Below are 19,644 nucleotides of genomic sequence, written 5' to 3' on the forward strand. Positions count from 1 at the left end.
AGCAGTAGCCAAAAAGCTTCCCATTTTATCTATTCCTATTTATAAGCTCTTCAAGCCCAACACTATTTTTCTGCTCTTGGTTCTGAAACAAACAAAAAAAACAAACACCACATATTTTGAAGGGAAAATGCTAAAGGGAAAGCAAAACAAATACCATCACTGTGCTAGCATATGCTGAGGAGAGGGCAACAAGACCACTTGGACAAAGCCAACCTTCTAAAGGTGCTCATCACATACTATTTTACACTGCAAAATGTAGCAATTACAAGTCTATATAAATTTAATCCTTTGCAATGCCATAGAGCATGGAAAACTCTCAAGTATTTCCCCTTCAGTCAAGAGTACAGCTTAAGCTTTACTCACTCTTCCTTCCCCTTTCGCTAGGGGAACAGCATTCCCGTGCTGCTCTCTAGTGGCAGGTATTACTAACAAAATTAAGAGATGCTGAACTGCAGCTTCGAACGTGACTGCCCAATAGATCTGTGCTAAATTAGCACAATTTACAAATCAGTGCAAACGCCATGATAGAGAAACATCTGGATATTCAGATACCTTCTACCAGTTATAATGTTCTTCAAGAAACATCTGATAAATGACCTTTCCTCCTTCATTCTCTTCCCTACCCCCCCCCCCCCCCCCCCAATCCAGATAACACTAATTATTAGAACTGCTAGAAGGAACTGCAAGAAGCACACTGCAAGCCAATGATAAAGGAAGTTCTGTCTAGGAATTAACAAAACCAAAACTACTGAAGCAGTTAAAAGAAACATTCTTAAGGCCAAGAATTTTATGTAAACTTAAGTGGCTTACATAATAGGAAGGACTTGAGAATTTACCCTCCAATAAACATGGCAGGGATATGTTTTTGTTGTATTCCAATATTACTGCAGCTGTTCCTAGAGAAGGGCTTAGTTGTGGCTACAAAAGAAAAGCAGCAATGAGGAAAAAAAGCCCCTAAAAGCCTAGAAGAGAGAGAGATAAACAATCTGGGGGAAGAAAACCCCATACATAAAACCAAGTGAAATCCTGTAGATTAATTCCAACTGCCTCAATCAAAATTAAAACAAGGTTTTATTGTAAAGTTGCACTCCAATTTGTACCATAATTCTTTATAAACATAATATACAGTAAGTTATTTTACATGGAGCACACCAGGTGTATGATGGTACAAAATTTACAGTTCAGGATACTTATCCAGCAGAGTCACCAACCTCAGTTTGTGACATGAAGTCCTAAAGATGTTTAGTCTTACAGAGAGGACTATTACTATTAATCTGGTCCCTACTTTAACACATTCAACATGTAATCAGAAAGGTCAGAAATGCTTTATATTCTATCCCAGGTTTCTTCTTTAGAATAGCTGTGGATGGGTCCTTATCTAATCTCCTCATTCAAGAGAGGGCTGCTCACTAGCTGTTCAGAAATGGACATCTTTTGGATGAGTGCAGTAGGAATGGATGATTTAAGAGCCTTCAGTTGGGCAAAACAAACAGCTCCCCCCCCCCCCCCCCCCCCAAGAAAATACCCCCCCCGACATACCTCATTTTCCTCTCCCACATTATTCACATTCTTCCCTCTCCCCAGACATACACACAACATGTATGAATATAAACAGAAATAAAAACTTGGAAAGAACTCATTATTAAACTGCCTCATAAAAGAGTGGGACCTTTTTTAAAAGTATACATTTCAAATATAAATTAGTGCTTCTTAAAACATCAAGCTAATAAATGCTTAGCATTAGAGGAAATAAGACACTGGAGGAAGCCATAGGCAGCTTCATACTTGAGTGTAAACAACATATGTCCTGCCACAGTTAACACTGATTTTTCTTACCCCAAATTGCAGAAATACCTCCTTCATCTGTGCTTTAAGCAAACAGCAGCATTTCTGCATCACACCTGTCATACAAATGGTATTTTCAGATGGAACTGATACCACTGACACATATGAGATTGTGAGGACAGTATAAAGTAGTGTAAAAGTTTCCTTAATGCTTGGGAAAGACCAAGTTAGTATTTCACTCCAAGCGAACCACAGATTTTGTGCTCTTATTTGCCACAGAGAACGGATTAAAAAGGGAATAAACAAGACCATTCGCTGGAAGTAACTGGAACTTGTGAACTAAGTGACAGCTCAAGAGCACACAGCAACTTGTTTACCTTCCTGATGGCTGCTGGCAGACCTGCAAAACAAACCACAGCTGGCAAAGAGACCAGATACAACCTCTGGCCCTAAGCAGAAATACTCAGCTCTCCAAGTACTGGAATATGCTTCGGCTTTGACTTGTTTCGTCTGTGCTGTCCACCTTAGACCGTTTGGCTTGAGGTGTTATTACTGCAGAAGGACCTCTTTTCTTCACCTGCAATAAGAATGGAATATATAAAATCCTCAAAGTTTAAATTCTGAATTATGAGAGAATCATTTGGTGTGAAAGCACACACTGGGAAATGAGACAGAATATTTAAAACAGCAATGCTCTCAACTGCTTGGCAGTGCTTTGTGCCTGTACATTCAGGTGATGTACAGAACTGGCAGCACATTCCACACCCATCTTTACCTGAAGTCTGGATTTCTCCTTTGCCTCTTCACTCTTGTCTGGGGAAAGCGTATGAAAGACAAAATTCCTTGAATTTCGAGGTGCGTTTGGATTAAGGTCTGACATTGCTGCTAGTTTCTGAAGGACAGCTTTAGGTCTGTTCAAGAGAGACCCGCTTTTTATCTGAAAAACAAAGAAATGCCATGTTAAACCACTCACATGAGCAAAAGTTACTAGTAGGCTACTCTTAATAGAAAAACTACTCCCTACTATGCAAACCAGAAATGACCAGAACCTAGGGGCAGCTGACTGCTGTGTTCTACAGGTGTGGTTTGGAAATACCATTTTGTAGAACCATCACGAACCTGGACGTCACTGGCTGGTCTGAATGCTTCAAAGGGGTTCCTAGGTAACAGTGCTGTGTCTTGTGCCACTACTGCTGGGCTTGCTAAGAGAGACAGAGAGGAAAATGTCAGGTTCTGAACTTCATTTGAAAGGCTGTAGTTTTATATTAAACTGAAAAGTTGACAACAGACAGCAAATGTGTGGGAATTTACACCAAATTATACTATGAGCCATACAACAGATGACTGGCAATTAGTTCTATCAAGTCAAAAAGGGAAAATCTGGTCTGGAAACAGCTTTTCTCTTGAGTCATGTTTTTGCCGCAGCCAAGGAAAACTTAAATTTGCTTTCACTACATTACATAGTGTTTCCTTAAGTCACAGGTATCTGAAGAAACTGCTAGGCTGTATGTCACTAACAGCCCACTTCTCTGCAACTTAAAGGCAAGCAAGGGAAGACTAAAAGACTAAACAGAGATGTATTTCCATTCTACAACATTTGTTTCCAGAAGAAACAATATTTTATGATGTAAATACACACAATTATCACCCACCTTGCAGCTGCGTATTTTCAATACTTTTATACCTTCAGCTTTTCTAGTTCTGGAAGATTTGAGCTTGGACTGGTATAAGAAAACTAGACATGAATTTCCTGATCCCTGGTGACCACAAGTGCTGACTGAAAGTTGAACTTTTTCTCTTGTTTGATTGTCACCTCAATAAAAAGTAAGCTTACCTTTCTTCTGTAGGGACTTAGCAGTTACTTTTTTGGCTAGCTTCATGAATTGGCTGTCTTCACCTATTTCTTCCTCTTCCTCTTGCTCTTTATTTTTTTCTTTCTGTAGCAGAGAGAAAACACTTTGCAGAGTTGTAGAAGTTCATCTTAAGAACAAACGTTTCATTTGATATTTTAAGTAGACCAAATCTTCTCATTATATATACTCATTTTTATTTACTTTGTACTGTAAAAACATATTGCAATTTCTTAGATTTTACCATCTCAGTCTATTCATGAACAGCAAACCTGTAGCATCACATTCAGCTAATGAATCTGACCTAACATTGAAACTTTCAAAACCTGAAGCAGCAGAGAGGAGATTTAGTCCAGCTTTGAAGCTGGCTTGTTTCAGAGCATATTTGTTTCACCTCTCTCTTCTGAATTAGTTTCTCTTTGTACAATGCTTGTAGAAGAGTAGAATTCACAATGAATTCAAAGACAGATTTAGGAACAGTACTGTTTCTAGTTTAAACTTGAGGAGCTAGCAATTTCACATCTAGCTATGGTACAAACACTAAGCAAGATGCCTTTCTTGAAAGTAACTAATACCTGCTCACGAAGCCACTGCTCTCGTTCAAATCGCTCTTTCCTCCATTTCACTTCTGTGTCATCAAATTGTTCATTTTCCTCTTCATTATCTGAGTCTCTCTGGAACAAGTCAATCTGTGAAGCATAATCTGGACAAAGGAAAAAACCCAAACCCATTAATTTTAAAAAAGGCATAAAATACATAAAACCACAAAAATAAGAAAAAACAAAACCAGACATCCTCCCCTCAGTTCACTTCTGAAAGACCTTATTTACTTCTGGAGGAATACCGAGAGCTATTTCATCTACACACACACTCTTCCCAATCTTTCACCCCCATCTATTAATTATGGATTAGAAAGGCACCTATGTTTTTCCATCTGAATCTCCTTATCCTGCCAGGGCCATCACTATGCAGGTCACCATCAATGAGGTATCTCTCCTGGTACAGGCGTAACTGGCGCTTGTCATCATCTAGCACTGCCTTCCTGTCAACACCAGAGAAAGGGAGGAGGTTAATCCAGATGATAGCCATCCATGACTCCACACAAAAACATATGCTAATACTGTCACTGACATGTGTAATTTCTGTACTTGGTTTTCTAATTCCTCTTCATTAGGGAGTTCCTCATCAATAACCTCTTCTTCATATTCATCGAGGTCTTCACCATCATATTCATCCTCACTTCCTACATCACTCCCCGACAGCTCTGCCTCATCTTCCATGAATTCCTGCAGTCTTCTATAAAAGAACATTGAGAGTTCAGTAGACCAATAGTCATCACACAAACCTGAAAGCAAGATTTATCTTCTGACATAAACCAATATCCTAAATGAGAAATTACTTTAGTTCTTGAACGTCTAACATGCACAGCCTGCCAACATGCAGCACTCCAAGTTATCATCACCACATTCCTTGCCAGTTGCCTACCAAATGGGATTGCAATAACTGCCAACTAGATGTTTTACTTACTAGAACAATAAATATCTTAAGATATGAGGAATGACAGCAATACTCTTGCACCCCTTTTTTTGGTCAAAAAAAAAAAAAAATGCACTGCTTTTACTGTTCTTTTTATTTCCATCTATAATAAAAGCTAGAATGGAAATCCTCTATAACCCACCTGCAACAGTTAAACTCATTCAATGTAACAGCACCAAAGCAAAAAAAGCAGCCACAGACAACACAATCATTAGCTACAAATGCTGACAATGGAGTAATTACAGACTAAATTCCTAGTTCTAATAATGTTCTATTCTGTCTGGCAATTAAGATACCGAAAGATTTATTTACAGTTTTTTCTTCAAGCTGTTTCTACGTCTCAGCAATTGCTCTTCTTCATCACTCGTTTCTGCGGCTTCACCATCACTGTCTCCACTTTTTTCATCCTGTCAAAGAGAGTTTTCAGGAATTAATGGATTCCTGAAAGTGGACTGCTTTGTAACACCAGCTTCTTTTGCTCTTCAATCAATAACACAGATTAAACCAGCAGATATTTTTGAGAGGATCTGCTATGCTACGATGCTTTATCCAGTATACCATAGGTATTAAGAAGACTTTTAAAATGATCCAAACATTGCTCTTAAAATACCTTCAGTTGCTTGATATGAAAGTATCAATACTTTGTATTGATGGTTACAATTAAAAAACTAAGGAGATAAATGGAATTCTCTTAGGCAGAATGCTGCCGCAGCTTGCCTTGCTCCATCAGTTCATACCTCTTCATTTTCACACTCATCATCATCTGTTAAAAGCTGAAAGCCACCGAGTTCTTCTTGCTCTTCTTCATCTTCCTCTTCCCTAAGGGAAAAGTAAATGAAAGAAATACATACTTTCATTTCACCTCCAATGATGGCTTTGCAATCATTCAAGGCAAAGTTTCAACCACTACAACAGCTGCTATCAGGCAATTACCTGCGAGTGCTCAAAGAGCTACAGTCTCTCACCAGCATTTAGCTTTAAGTGCCCCAAATCCCCACTAGAACTGATGTTTTAAGACCTCAGGTCTTCACTTGCAGAAACCATGGGACAAGAACTAATTTCTGAGTTTGTCCCCCTCTAAAACTCCTCTTCCATTCCTCTAGAATTCCCATTTGTTAAGCCTCATTATTCTTTTGTTAGGCAGCCACACACCTTTCTAGTTTATCAGTGGAAAAAAAAATGCAAGTATCCAACTTAGATTTGGTTATGGTTCCAGCAGCTTGGCAACAGCCCAGAACAGCATCCAAAAATCCTACTTTATAACAATGTTTTCTCTGTTTGAGGAAAGTTAGTCAACACTTTTTACTATCAGTGAAAGACAAAGCAGAACTTCCCTTCACAGTAGCTGTGGGAAATGGTACATGCTGCCAATTTAGAGAGTGATTGTCGAGCAATTTGCACTATTCCTCCCCTTCACCTCCAAAACAGACCACACTTTTGCTTATAGCACTTTGAAGTTGAACATGAAAGCACATTAAGAGTGAAATGAGACAAGTACCCCTACAAGCTTTTGTAGATTTTAGGAAGAACAATGCTAACCTGTCTGTGGGAAATGAGCCTGAACAAAGTGCTAGAGCTTCTGCCATCGGATCTTCTATGTCACTGTCTTTTTCTGCCTTGGAAGATATTGACGATGCCCATGTTGGGGAACCTGCTACAGAAAGTAATAAGATAGCAACTTATCAGACAGATATACTTCTAACTCTTCCAAGGTCAGAGAGCATCCTAGAAATAACAGCATGGTCCCACAAAGAAGAGTAATTGTTAATGCTCTCAGATATCCCACATGCGGCCTTAGTCCCTTATCATAAAGCTTATAAATCAAGTAATCAGCAAAGCTGAAAACAGAACTCAAGACTTACTCTGAGACACGAATTTTCCTGAACAAAGATTGAGCAATTCTTCCATGTTCTGCTTTTTGTTGCTGTCGGTATTTGGCACATGTTCAGCTTGACTGCTGAACTTTCCAGAACACAAATCCAGTAATTCATCCATATTGGCATCCATCGCATTCTCATCCATACTAGCCAGAGGCAGCTGATGCTTGGAAGACTGGTATTTATTCCTATGTTGTCCAACATTCAAAAACCTGAAAGAAAGGCTGTAGTTAGAAAGATCCTGCTGGTCTGTATGTCTCATTTCTATGTTATACATTAAAGGGCACAAAATGCTATGCTTTACACCTATTACTTACCCATCTGCATCAAGCAGCTGGCTCTGAGTGTCATCTTCCAAAGAAAACTGGAACTGTGACTCCCCAGCCCCTGGAAATAAACTCTTTGGCTCAGGAGAGGCATTATAGAGATCCTGTGAATCTTCTATGGGAAGAGAAGGCTCAGACATCTTTCCTGAGCTCTAGTCAAAGGAATACACAAATATACAAGTCATTTGTCTTGCGAGCCTAGAATTCAAAAGCAAAAATGGGATAAAACATTTAAACTATTTTAAGGATTAACACCAGACAGGAATCAGGTACATCCAGACTGCTCTGATAAATCATAGGAGTTCACTGTTGTGCAATCCATGTAAATATGCTTAAAAAAAACTATTAGCTATGTACATATTTTAGATGTAAAAACCAGATTACAGCATCTTTCCTTTGATGTTTTAGAACATAAGTTTCTATAATGTAATTTTTATCCTTTCCAGTGCAGAGATACTTTAAAGTCCAGGGACAGTTTGCTTTTCTGAAAGCTTACTCACAAGAGTATTTGGCTAGAGAGTGCCTTCTGGTATTATCTTCTTTGATAGATCCGACAGGCACAATAAAATACATTTATTCACTACCCACTGAGTAAATATATGACAGGAATAGGCCTCAGAAGCTTACCTTAGAAGCAGAGCTGATAAAGCTCGTTTTGAAAAAACCTGGGGAAGGTGACCTGAAACCTCCTGCTGCAGATAAGTTCCCTCCACGTGATGCCTGCTTGTTACAGGGCTGATATGATGGAATCATGGAGCCAATCAACTCAAAGCTGCTGTTATGGCTATTCTCTTTTGCTAGTGTTGGTAGGGAAAAGGAATCATCATCCTCTGCAAAAGGAGTATTAATACAGTGCTTAACTTTTGTGATCCAGTAAAACCTGAAGATGCTATTTTGCCACACTGACACCTTGCTAGAAGTTCACTTTTGTGCTCATGTTGGATTTTTTTCTTCAAAGGATGCATATTACACTTTTTACTGAATTTCATCCTATTCATTCCTGACTGTTTCTATGTTTTCCGGTATTATTCTGAACTTTATTCTCCTCTAGTTTTTTCAAGCCCTCCCATTTTTTTGCCAGTCTAAACTTTCATAATCATCCTGTATAACGATACAGGTGACGAAATAACAAAGACATCAAATATCATCTCAAAGAGAAGCTTCTGTGTGTGCCATGTGAAAGAAAAAAGTACTAGTTACCAAAATAGTTCTACTTTACCTAACTTGGTAGGTCCTTTGTCTGCAGCTTCTTCCATTTCAAGTTTCTCATCAGGAAGAGAATACCTGCAATTCATTAAATAAAATGGATTTGTCAGTATATACAAGATGAGCATGACTGTCTGTCAAACCTAATTGCAAAAAACAAGGTAACACACAAATACATCTAACATCTAGTATGGTTCAATTATTCCACTGAACAAGTTACAGCCATTAAGTTTTTTAAAGCAAATATATACAAATGCACACATAACTACTGGAACAATCCAGCAAATACCTATAGAAAGTACTTTAAGAACATCTGTGTATTTTCACTGTAAATTTTAAATTGCTCAGGCGCCATTTTTAAAGCCTGGTTTAGTTACCCCATTTTTGAGGAGCTGTCCTTAAAAAGCATCAATGTAGACTCTGTGGAAGGTGGTTTGAAAACAGAATCGCAGTGCAGAGATTTCTCCAGCTTTTCACCATCAATTGATTCTTTGTCAGTTTCTTTATCACAGTCTTCAACATGTTTCTCTTCTGTATCTTCATTATCCTCCTCTGCTTCATCAAGCAGAAATTCCACGTTCTAAAAAACATCCCCGAACACAGCAGAGGTTTTTTTGATCTGTCAATTTCCTTGCATGCTTTTCAAGAAAGCATTTTAACACACAGAGGATGAAGCCAAGCAACATTCACAGTTCTTACATGGACCTATTCCACTCAGCTGACACAGAGGTACTTAAAACAGCCAAGCTATTCTGATCCTTTTTCAGAAGGAAAGGCCAAGGTAAATGCTATGGCAGGTTGGGCAGGTGACCTCAGATTATCCCCTGCTAGCAATGAGCCAAGGATATATAAGAAGAGAAAGAATCTTTTATGAACTTATATTTGGTTTTGGTACTGTTTAAGCAAATAAATATGAAAAGAAAATATGAATAAATTCAGTTTTAGGCAATCCAAGCCCTGAACATGCCAACAACAGCAATTTTTCAGCTTCCAGGAAACACTCTTGGCAATTTCCCCTGTTACTAACTTAAAGTCTCATTTCATGGGAGGGAGGCAGCAGAACCAAGAAGCTGTACATTCTTGTGAAAATCTTGCCTACAGACCTCATGATCACCTTCTTCCTCTTCAGACTCATCTGTCATCTCTTCCTCCTCCTCCTCTTCTTCCTCCAACATCTCCTCATTATCCAGTTTAAACAACGCCTGCCGCTTCTGGCGTTCCTCAGTCCTGCGGAGTTTCATGGCCTCCTGGAGTTTAGCCTTCAGTGCTTGGAGCTTTTCACCTGGACAGAAGTGAATAAATGAACCCATTAGATGTACAACAGTATAGCCTTAACCTCGCTGCCTTCCGGCATCCAAACCAAGTGTAACTACGTGCATAGAAAGGGAAAAGCTACTTGGGTTTAAATGTTTTTATGAATTGATCTGGCAGCTGTAAGAGCTGGAGCAGCTTCAATGAGCTCAATTTAGACAACACAAACTCATGAATTATCAAGATTCCTCATTATCCATAAATTCCACTAGTGCAGCACACTGAGAATAGAATCCTACTCTCCACTGCCTCTTTTGGGAACAAGAGCATCCAGTTGCCATGGGCAGATATGCTACAGCACAGGAAATAAGAGCAGCTAAAAATAGCGTGTGCTCATAAACCCAGCCAAAGAATCTATTTATTTCAATTGATACTATGCAAGGAGTCGCATGCAAATTCTGTTTGCAAACGCACAATTCTATCAGAAACTGCACTACAGAAATAAGTATGAGATCTAATAAATGGTAATAGTTCAAAAGTCTGAGCACTGATTCCGTCAGTTAAGAGGTCTATTCAAGATTCTTCCTTGAAACAGGGCTATCCATTAGCGGGAACACCCTAATTTCACAGGTGAAGATCCCTTCACTTGTATTTCATAGGGCAGCACTGGAAAAGGGAGAAATAAGTGTGTGTGTGGGGAAGACAGTTTGCCAATTCAATCATCATCACTTCTCCCTCACCAACCTGGCTTGGTGTGGACTGTTTCATCCAGGCTCTCTGCTGCTAACACTGCTGGGACCACATCTGCCTTGAGTTCCTCCTTTCCTTCAGATGTAGTCTCCTTACGGATAATGTTCATGTTTATGGTCCGTTCAACTTTGGATTTTGATGCCTGAAGAGTGTGCTTCAAGAAACGTGCTTTCAAGGCTTCCAATTCTTTAAATACACATTAAACTTTAAAATGCAAATTCAATTCATTTTATAGCATTTAAAAGCACTGAGTATTAATGTGTCAAGGGTATGCCTCAAGATTCCCGCCCCCCAAAGGAAGTTGGTTAAAACTCCAATTCTTTATTAAAATATTTGCAAACCCATTCTATTTGACTACAAAACCAATAAACCATTACAGAATATTTCTGCTGTAACTTGTACTTAATTGCTATTAGCTAATATTAAATTACCTTACCATTAACCACCGCTTATCCACAAGACCAATTCACTTCCAGTTCTAAATTTCTGTTAACACAAGTATCTAAAACCAGACTGATGGCTGAAAAAGTCAGTGGAACACAGGCCAGTTTTTCTTTCCAGATAATTACTGCATGTTACATTTTGAATTCATTTGAAAATATGTTCCCATGTGCTTTAAGTGCCAACATAATTCATGGTGGAGAAATGGAATTAAACCATTCCTTAAATAGTTATCACTGAGCAGTCCTTCAAGCTTTCAAGCATTAAAGACTCACAACTTCCCTTTTAAGCATCAGCTGAAAGAAAAGGGATGCCAACATTAATCAAAAAATCCACAGTAGTAAGTGAACGTGCCTGACTGTCCTATCACCTAAACAGGACAGAGATGAGGCCTGAAACAAAAATAATCAGATTTCCTAGTTAAAGTCAGATTAACTGTTACTTGGACAGATGAGACAGAATTGCAACAATAAAAGCGATACCTTTACTTGAATCAGATTCATCCAGGTTTATAAAGGATTCATTGCCAGAGTTGATTCTTGGCTTGATGGACAGGTCTATTCCCAGTTCACGAAGTTTATCCAACTTGGACTTCCTCACTTTTTCAGGCTGTGCCGCCACTCCAGGCTCCTCTTGTTGATTGCTTTTTTCACATTGTACATCTGGTGCTGTTTCACCTCTTTGCTCAAGGGCAGCTCCATCAACTGCTAAAGGTATTTCATTCTCTTTCTGTTCATGAGTATCAGTGCTTACCAATTCAGAGTGCTGCTCTCCTGTATTATCAGTTGTTGCAGCCCCAACTGTCTGACAATCACCACTGTCCTGCTGGGGTTTTTCAGCGCAGTCTTCTGTCAAGTTCTTCCCTACATCAACAAGAGGCTTGCTCACAGCAACACCAACATCTTTGCCAAGAATTGTTTCTGGTTCATTAGCTGCTGATTGATCACTTTCTCTCTGCCCATTTTTGCAATCTGTGCTGAAGTTCTTACTGTCTGCAGGCTCTTCATTTAGGGATAGCTGGTATTTAGCAGACCTAACAAAAAAAAAAGTATCACCCATGAGTTGTATTGGTTAGTTACACTATCACAGTACAAAATTCCCCAAGAGATTTAGTGGCTATAGTAGCTTAAGTATCTTACTACACATTACTCAAAAGAAGAAACGGTCCAAGTAAAATGTTGGGGCTCGGTCTGAACTACATTAAAGTACCTTTGCATGAGAATGTTACTTCATCTGGAGTTACTACTACACCCTGATTACTTTAGTAGTACAACTGCATCAAGACAGGAGCATTGCCTTATGTTAACAGTGACATACTCCTAATCTCCAGGTGTGTAAGTCTGTACAATACCTTTGGCATGCAGAGTCTGGTTAGCATCAAAATTTATGAAAAGATATGAGGAAGGTTTAAGTCCTTACTTCAGTAATGCCATGGCATTTCCTTGACATACTGGTCGAGGTCTACGCTTGAAGAAGTCATGAACACTTTTGGCCTCAGGCACGTGATATGGGAGAGACACTGATGATTCTACCAGAGAGAGGTGAAAGAACATTTAAAACATCATGCAATGCATTTATTTGATATCTCTGAAATTCAAAGAAGCTTTACAAGTATTTTGCAGTAGAGACATCTACTAGGCACAAACAGCACAGTTTAAACTTGAATCCAGCAAACACTGCTGTTTGGGAAGGGGTGCCAATAGCAGCAGCCTTGAAAACCAATTATGCGACATGTCCATGGACTCATTAGCAAATTAACTGTGATGTTGGTATCAGGATGGCAAGACCAGTTTTAATTTTATTGCATGCCTATCAAGCTCTAAATATTGCACTACCTTTACACAAATTGACAGGTCCAAGTGTTTGCACAATTATATTTTTTCATTAGTTACAAAGACACCTTTTAACAGACCCTTGAATAAAAATAGGGTCCTTGCCCCCTTCAACCCTAAATAACTCATGCTAGGTAAAAGAAGTTTCTAATCTTTCAAGTAAATTCTTTCAATTTCTCCCATTTTTAATAGTTTATACCCCTTTCCATACAAAGTTTTACCTCTAATAAGTCGTTGGGTCTCACTATGCAGTTGTTTAATGGCTTCTTTACTCAACCTTGCTGCTTTCCGTTCCTTAAAGAAAGAAAAGCTTCTGAAGTCAGAAAAGAAAATATGTGACTAAGTTTATTTTTCCCTTTCAAAGAGAAAGGAGTCAGAATAAAGCATCCAGTTAAAAAAAAGGAAGATTAAAACCAGCCAATCAACAAAACTATTGGGCAGTGTGCATACAAAACACATTTGAGTCGCTACAATAATGGACAGCTTTAAAAAGAGGACTACTTCACCTTCCTTTTTGGTTCTTTTTCTACAGGTTCCTCATCTTCATCATCAAATGCATGTTTGTAGCCTTCATCCTCAGGAAACCGTTCTTTGTTCTACAGTGCATAAAAGGAGACAGTTGTCTAGATACACAGGCACTACCAAAGGCAAACAAGTCAGAAGGAAGAAATAATTGTACTGGATCATCACTGGTCAGCAAACCCAGCAAGTATCCTCATAAACCAAAATAAATCCCACATAACACTTATGGCAGATTTCCAAAGCTCCTGCTATAGCATTATCTTTATAACTTTCCAAGACAACATGTCTCAAAGGACAAAAAGCAAAGGACCGTTCTCTCCTCTGTCACACCAATGGAAGCCCACCATTGTCAAAAAGTTTTAGCACATGCTCAGGTACAAGACTAATAACCAAGAATCTTGGATCGCTAGCGAACATTACCTTGTATTTTCTCACTTTGTTTTTCACTGCTGCTCGTATTGATTCTATTGACTCTTCTTCCTCGTTTTCCTCTTCTAAGCCGTTATCAAAGAGCTCCTTATCATCAAGAAGACATCCACTGTCATTTAAAGGATACCTTTCACCACCATCTACATGCTTGTTATAAGAATAAAATAGTTACATAATTAATTTCAGAAGATCCCTTTCAGTTCTTTAACATTAGTTTGATTCTCAAAAGGTCTTGATGAAAGAGATTAGAAAAATCACATGTCGTGTTTAATCTAGCATCTTGTGTGCCATGCAAGCCAGTCATACTCATTACTGGAGCAGTATTCCCTATGTGTATGGTAAGTAGGGAACTTCAATAACAACTGAAGACCAAAATGGCTCAGAGAATAAATTAACACCTGAAACATGCATTTTATAAATAGCAACAATATGCAACCTCCCAACCAGATGTTTATTCAGAGCAGAATTCCAGTTTGAAAGTAGTCCAAAACTTCCTCCAGAAACACAGGAACATAGAGAAAGCTGAAATACCAATCAAAGCAGTTTATGCACGGCACAAACCCCCAAAGAACTCCAAGAATTTCTGCCTGACATTAAATTATCAAGTGCTGGGGTTTGCACTTTCTTTGTGGATGAAACTGGTATGCTCCCTGTGGTGTGCTGTGGATACCACACCTGCTGCAGTAATGTGGACACCAGCAATACTGGAACACTGAAACATAACCAAATGCAGTAATAAATGTAACTTAGTTGAGAAAATCTCTCAAATTTTCTGCCAAAATACACACCTCTGTGCTAGGCTGCTTCTCTTTTTCCAGCTTTTTAATGGACTCAGCTCTTCTCTCCTTCTTTTTTCTTCTTGATTTTCCTATAGCATTTTTTGCTGTCTCTTCTTCAAAATCCCCTTTACGTGGTTTACGTTTTCTGTACTTTTTCCCAGATTTTAGGGGTCTGTCCTCTTCCAACACATTCTCAGACAAGCCAGACCTCCTGCTTGATTCAAGGTCTTCAGCCTGCAGTCGGTCACCAGTGTCACTGTCATCACTATCTAACAGGCCTTGGCGAATCCGATGGGGTTTCTTGATCCTCTGGGCTGTAATATTTTCTTTTTCCTCCTCATTTTCCTTATCTTTCCCTGGAGTTCCATTCTGCACATCCTCTCCATCTTCACTCTCACTGTCCTGAAGCACCTTCTTGCTTTTTGTCTTTTTACGTACAAAAATCTCTTCCTCTGAATCTGATAAAACATATTAAAAGACATGATGCATTCTACAGGGAGAAAACTGCCCCATGTTAATTAACAACCAGTTCACCATAAAGTTACACATCAGTGAGCAAATCAGCTTGAACTCAAGTTTTCACAATCCCCTTCTCCCTGTAGGGCAGGATATAATTGATCCAAATTGTTTATAGGTTTTTAACCTTTAAAAAAGGGCAAAGCTGAAAATCCTTCACTGACAGTGACTTGTCTTGAAATGCTAGTAAATGCTTGCAAATGCTAGTAAAGCCAGCAGTCACTACAGAGGTTAAGCAAACAATAACAGGAATAAGCAATTAGAAGGCCCACATCCAGTTTGCTATTTACCTTTCTGTACCTCAGAAAGGGTTTTCACAGATTTACAGGCTTCTGCCCACATTCTGAGCAGCAAAAGAGGGATTTTGGGATCCTAGAGGCTAAGCCATGATAACAGCCTAAAAAGGCATTTGTAAACTGGAAAACGCATCACTGAAGGTAACAACAACCAGGCACAATTCACGGAAGTACTGCAGACCTCTGTCATCAGGAGATGCTGGCCCTTTGCTGAGGTGACCCGGAGAGGCTGTTTCACAGCTGCCCTGTCCGCTGTCAGAGTCACTGTCCAGGCGTTTCTGCAAGTCAGAACTCAAATCTTCTAATGGAGACTACAAAGCAAAAACCAGATTTTCCTTACTTCATGTTATATAGCAATGACTCTTGGTGCTGAACTGCATTCCAAAACCTTGCCTAACCCCTTACACACAGCTATATAGACACACATTACCGTTATATTGTAAGATTTACTTGGTATTTACAGGAAATGCCAACTTATTAATACTTCAGGCCAGCCTGCGCACAGGAAAAAGGGAATCCACAAGCCAGCTGACCCGCACTGATTATTTAAAGCCATTACAACGCAAACTTCATTCTCTCACTCCCGCATTTCACCTGAACAAATTAAAGAGGGACCAGAAGACACCTGCAGAGGTTCTTCAGAAAGGCTCCTCCACAAGGTGCCCAAGCCCCGTGTGCCGGCTCCTTGTGTGGTGGAGCGGCCGCTCCCAAGCCCCAGGAGAGGCATCCACCCAGGGAGAACAGGCACCCACCCCCGTGCGGCCCCGAGCACAGCCCCGCGGCGCCCAGCATGCACCGCGCCCGCGGGGGTAGGCCGAGCACGGCCCTCCCAGCACGCACCGCGGGCAGCAAGGCGGAAGGGCGAGCGGCCGGGGCTGCAGGGAAGAGCAGGCTGTAACGAGAGCGGCGAGCCCGGGGAGCGTGCGGGGCCGCCCGGAGAAGAGAGGCTCCGCTGCCGCCGCTGCCTCTCCCGCTACCCTACCCAGCCCTCCATGGCACCACCCTCAGCAGAGACCCAAGACCGCAGGCAGGCCATAAACTGCTACAGCTACGGCTGCCACCGCCACTACCATCACCATAACCACAACCACCATAACCATAACCACCACCACCACCCGCCGCCGCCAGTCCGGGCAAGGCGCAGGGACAGAGCTCACCTCGGCGGGAGCCGCCGCCGCCGCCGCCGCCATCGCCCTGACCCGCTCCCGCCACACAACCGCGTAGGAGCCCGCTTCGAGTCTTCGCGCCCTGAAATAACCCCGCCTATCCCTAGAGACAGCCAATAGCTGCCCCGCAAGCCCCACCCCTCGCCTTTTTATTGGGAGGTTTCGCCGCGTAGCCCCTCCTCCTTCGCCTGGCCCAATCACTGCTCGAGTTCTACGCCGCCGCGCACTATATAAGAGACATCCTGCGGTACTCCCGCCTTGCTGCCAGAAGGGAGTGGGCGCTGCAGGGCTGTGGTGGTTCTCGGCGGCGCCGTTTGAGGGTCTGTCCATGGCTGTGTCTTTGGGCTCTGGGGGTCTGCTCGGTGGTAGCAGTCCTCTCGATGTGGCCCTAGGCTGTGTGGCTGCCTTGGGGGTCATGGGCCCCCTCAGAGCTTAGGCCGTGCTCTAGAATGGGGCTCTCGTGAGGGCAGCCTGGCCCTGTTTGTAGAGCCAGCGTGAGGTAACACCAGCGTCGGGTGCTGCGCCACCTCAGGAGGCCATGGGCCTGCTCCAGGCATCTTGCAGGTATGTGCTAGTGGGAGTGCAACAAGCCTTCCCTGAATAGCTGGGACTGATGAGTACAGATGAGTGTGAGCAGAGAGAAGTCTTACACCTGAACCTGTTCTATCCATGTAAAGCAGTGCCAGCAGTGCCAAGCCTGCAGTATGTAAGGCCTAAAAACCGCCAAAAGGGGAAAGGATGGCAGGTCAGAACTCAACCTTGATGCTTGAGAGCCTTCTTCAGGCTATAGGATGTCACAGAAAGATGCAGTGCTGGTTTTGTGTAAGCAGCTGTGAATCATAGAATAGTTAGGGTTGTAGAGGACCTTAAGGTAATCTAGCTTCAATCTCTTCTTTTCCTCCCTAGAATGTGGAACTTCAAAGGTTGATTGCAGCCCGTTTCCTACCACTGACAACTGGAGGAAGTACAATGAGGTGGGGTGAGTGTTTGGGACCTTGTTCTGAACTAGAGTTAGGGATGTTTGGTGCTCTTTCAGCATTACATTCACCATTTGTAGAGCATACTGCTACAGCAGTGTTTTTCTTCCAAGTCATACAGCAGCAATCTGCTGCCACTGAAGGCAAAGCCCAGGAAAAGTATGTGTAAGGCACAGCTTCGTGGGGGATAAGGAGCAGATGGACTCAGCTGCTACGATACTTTGTGTAGCGCCAACAAGTCTGAGAATAGAGGAAGTGAAAAAAGCAAATGTCTGTGAAACCCACTGCAAACATTACAGCAGTTCTGGTTTCCTGGAGCTACTTCATGAGCTACAGTAATTTAATAATCACTGGTTTGTAATGGGGGCTCTGCAAACCCACCATTAATCAATAGCACTAAGATACTGCCTCTAACCTAGTAGATAACAAAAAGAAACCCCTCAATTTTAGCAACAAATGAAATTACCTGGTTAAAACATGTATCCACTTTTGTGAATAAATAACCTTGAAGCTTTTAGAGTTGCACAAATGTAAACAAAACATATCCAGCACTATTTAAGACCATCTGTCCTTTTTCTCTACAGAACACTGTGTTCCTTGCCATAGAAGCAGTAACTCTGGAGACCTTTGCTTCCTGAGGCCCTTCTCTAACTGGTAATGAATGATGCAAAAAGGGTGGTGATGGTGTGCTAGAAATTCCTGGAATTTTGGGTCTTTCTGGGTAGTCTGCCATTTAAAAAAAAACAAACCTAGACACCAGTTTTTTTGACTTAGTCAAATGTGAAATCTTATTACAGATTACAGCTGTGTTTGGAATAGTTTTGAGAGTCAGGTGGCAAGGAAAAGGTGGCAAAAAGATGAGCTGCTCTTAGGTTATTTCTGACCCTGTGTTCTGTTACTCACACCCGGTATATCGAGGCAGCCTCCTGCAATAGGTGACTCTTGATAAATGTTTGCTCTTAAGAAGGTTTAGACTAAGCTCAGGTGGTTTTTTTTTTTAGCACTGGATAAAATGTCGTATTAACAGATTCATATCTTAAAAGCTAGTTTATGAATCTGTTTTTCAGTAAATAACATACTCCTTCCACAACTTGTAGCAGGTGAGATGTTTAGAAGCAACTCTGGACTAAGCCTGTCATAACTATTGTCTGTTGTAACCAAATTGGGTGTTATCACTGGAAACATGGAGCTGCTCTCAATATGAGGGTGGATTAACATATAGAAGTAAGGTTCTGACTGTTTGGGCAATAAGGATGCCTCATTATGTCCATAATATTTATGAAGTTAATTGCTTTGCTGACTTTTCTGAATTTATAATGCCTTAAGTATAGGTTTGAGTTGCCATACTCCGCATGTTACGGGACCAAGCCTTTGTATTGCAGATTTTGTTAAGTAGAGATTGTGTCTTTGTTTAATTTTTTAAGTACTATTTGCGTAGCACTACATATATATTTTATACAAATGCTGAGTGGCAGCATGAAAATGTTGCCAGACATCATGGGGTTTTGTTACTGGTCTCGTAAAACCGGTGTTTCCCTTAAGTATTCATCAATGGCTGTCAGGCAAAGATGAGAATCTTGGATTTCATTTCATTTAAAACAGGCTTTTTGATGTTTCAACTTGGGAAATATCAACCCTGCAGGTTAAAAAAGGCAAATAAAATGGACTGGGCATTTATTATTTATCAAATGTTTTGACTTCTGACCTTCTTGTGAGTCAGCTGAGACTTGTTGGCTAAACAGAACCTGAGGGGGTGTGCAGGGGCGCAGCTTGCGTAAGTAGCTGCTTCAAAAGGCAGAAAGTCGGAAACGCCTTTACTTGTGGCCTGAAATGTTGGCTTTTTAGAAGGACAGCATTTGCTGGTGGTGGTTGTAACCAGAGGGATCCTCTTTGACAAGAGGGGGAGCGGACCCAGTGGGCATGGTGAGGTGTGAGCTAGGGGCTGAGTGCCTTTCTGGCTGCTCCCGAGGAAGGGATGGATGGATGGATGGATGTCCACTGGCTGTTGTATCTCAGCGCCAGCTACCAGCAGCTCGGCGCTCACCCACCATTAATCCTCACGAGCCATCTTGTCAACACAAGATATCCCGGAGGTATCCGTGTCC

General features: G+C 41.1%; 2 protein-coding genes across 4 annotated transcripts in view; both read right to left on the reverse strand.

Annotated features, from left to right (window-relative positions):
* Positions 1–19,644, reverse strand: part of PSMB2 (proteasome 20S subunit beta 2) — a 155,802-nt gene that overhangs the window by 56,693 nt on the left and 79,465 nt on the right. The gene's annotated exons all lie outside the window — the stretch shown is intronic.
* On the reverse strand, positions 1,545–16,683 carry CLSPN (claspin). 3 transcript variants are annotated; one of them, XM_062620733.1, is made up of 25 exons: positions 16,554–16,683; positions 15,578–15,707; positions 14,594–15,042; positions 13,797–13,892; positions 13,361–13,450; positions 13,076–13,148; positions 12,442–12,550; positions 11,505–12,055; positions 10,576–10,767; positions 9,684–9,862; positions 8,958–9,160; positions 8,594–8,658; positions 8,002–8,204; positions 7,366–7,526; positions 7,034–7,260; positions 6,711–6,825; positions 5,909–5,990; positions 5,484–5,578; positions 4,767–4,931; positions 4,556–4,677; positions 4,211–4,338; positions 3,620–3,722; positions 2,905–2,987; positions 2,561–2,722; positions 1,545–2,362 (listed from the first exon to the last, which is right to left on the reverse strand). In XM_062620733.1, the coding sequence occupies exons 1-25, from the start codon at positions 16,584–16,586 to the stop codon at positions 2,249–2,251; spliced, it is 3,930 nt and encodes a 1,309-aa protein (XP_062476717.1). In that variant the 5' UTR covers positions 16,587–16,683; the 3' UTR covers positions 1,545–2,248. The 3 variants fall into 3 exon arrangements, with proteins under 3 accessions (XP_062476717.1, XP_062476715.1, XP_062476714.1); XM_062620731.1 differs by having other exon boundaries at positions 6,711–6,822; positions 13,797–13,952; XM_062620730.1 differs by having other exon boundaries at positions 13,797–13,952.

This window comes from Pezoporus occidentalis, unplaced genomic scaffold, assembly GCF_034315485.1.
Source record: "Pezoporus occidentalis ecotype Australia unplaced genomic scaffold, CSIRO_AGI_Poc_V1 ctg223, whole genome shotgun sequence".
Classification (NCBI taxonomy): Eukaryota; Metazoa; Chordata; class Aves; order Psittaciformes; family Psittacidae; genus Pezoporus; species Pezoporus occidentalis.

Coding starts and splice junctions, on each gene's coding strand:
- CLSPN (XM_062620730.1), bottom strand. CDS start 16,586: ATGGCGGCGGCGGCGGCGGCGGCTCCCGCCGAG. Junction 15,708..16,553: donor CGGCGGCGGCTCCCGCCGAG/GTGAGCTCTGTC, acceptor TTTGCTTTGTAG/TCTCCATTAGAAGATTTGAG. Junction 10,768..11,504: donor TGAATCTGATTCAAGTAAAG/GTATCGCTTTTA, acceptor GTGTATTTAAAG/AATTGGAAGCCTTGAAAGCA.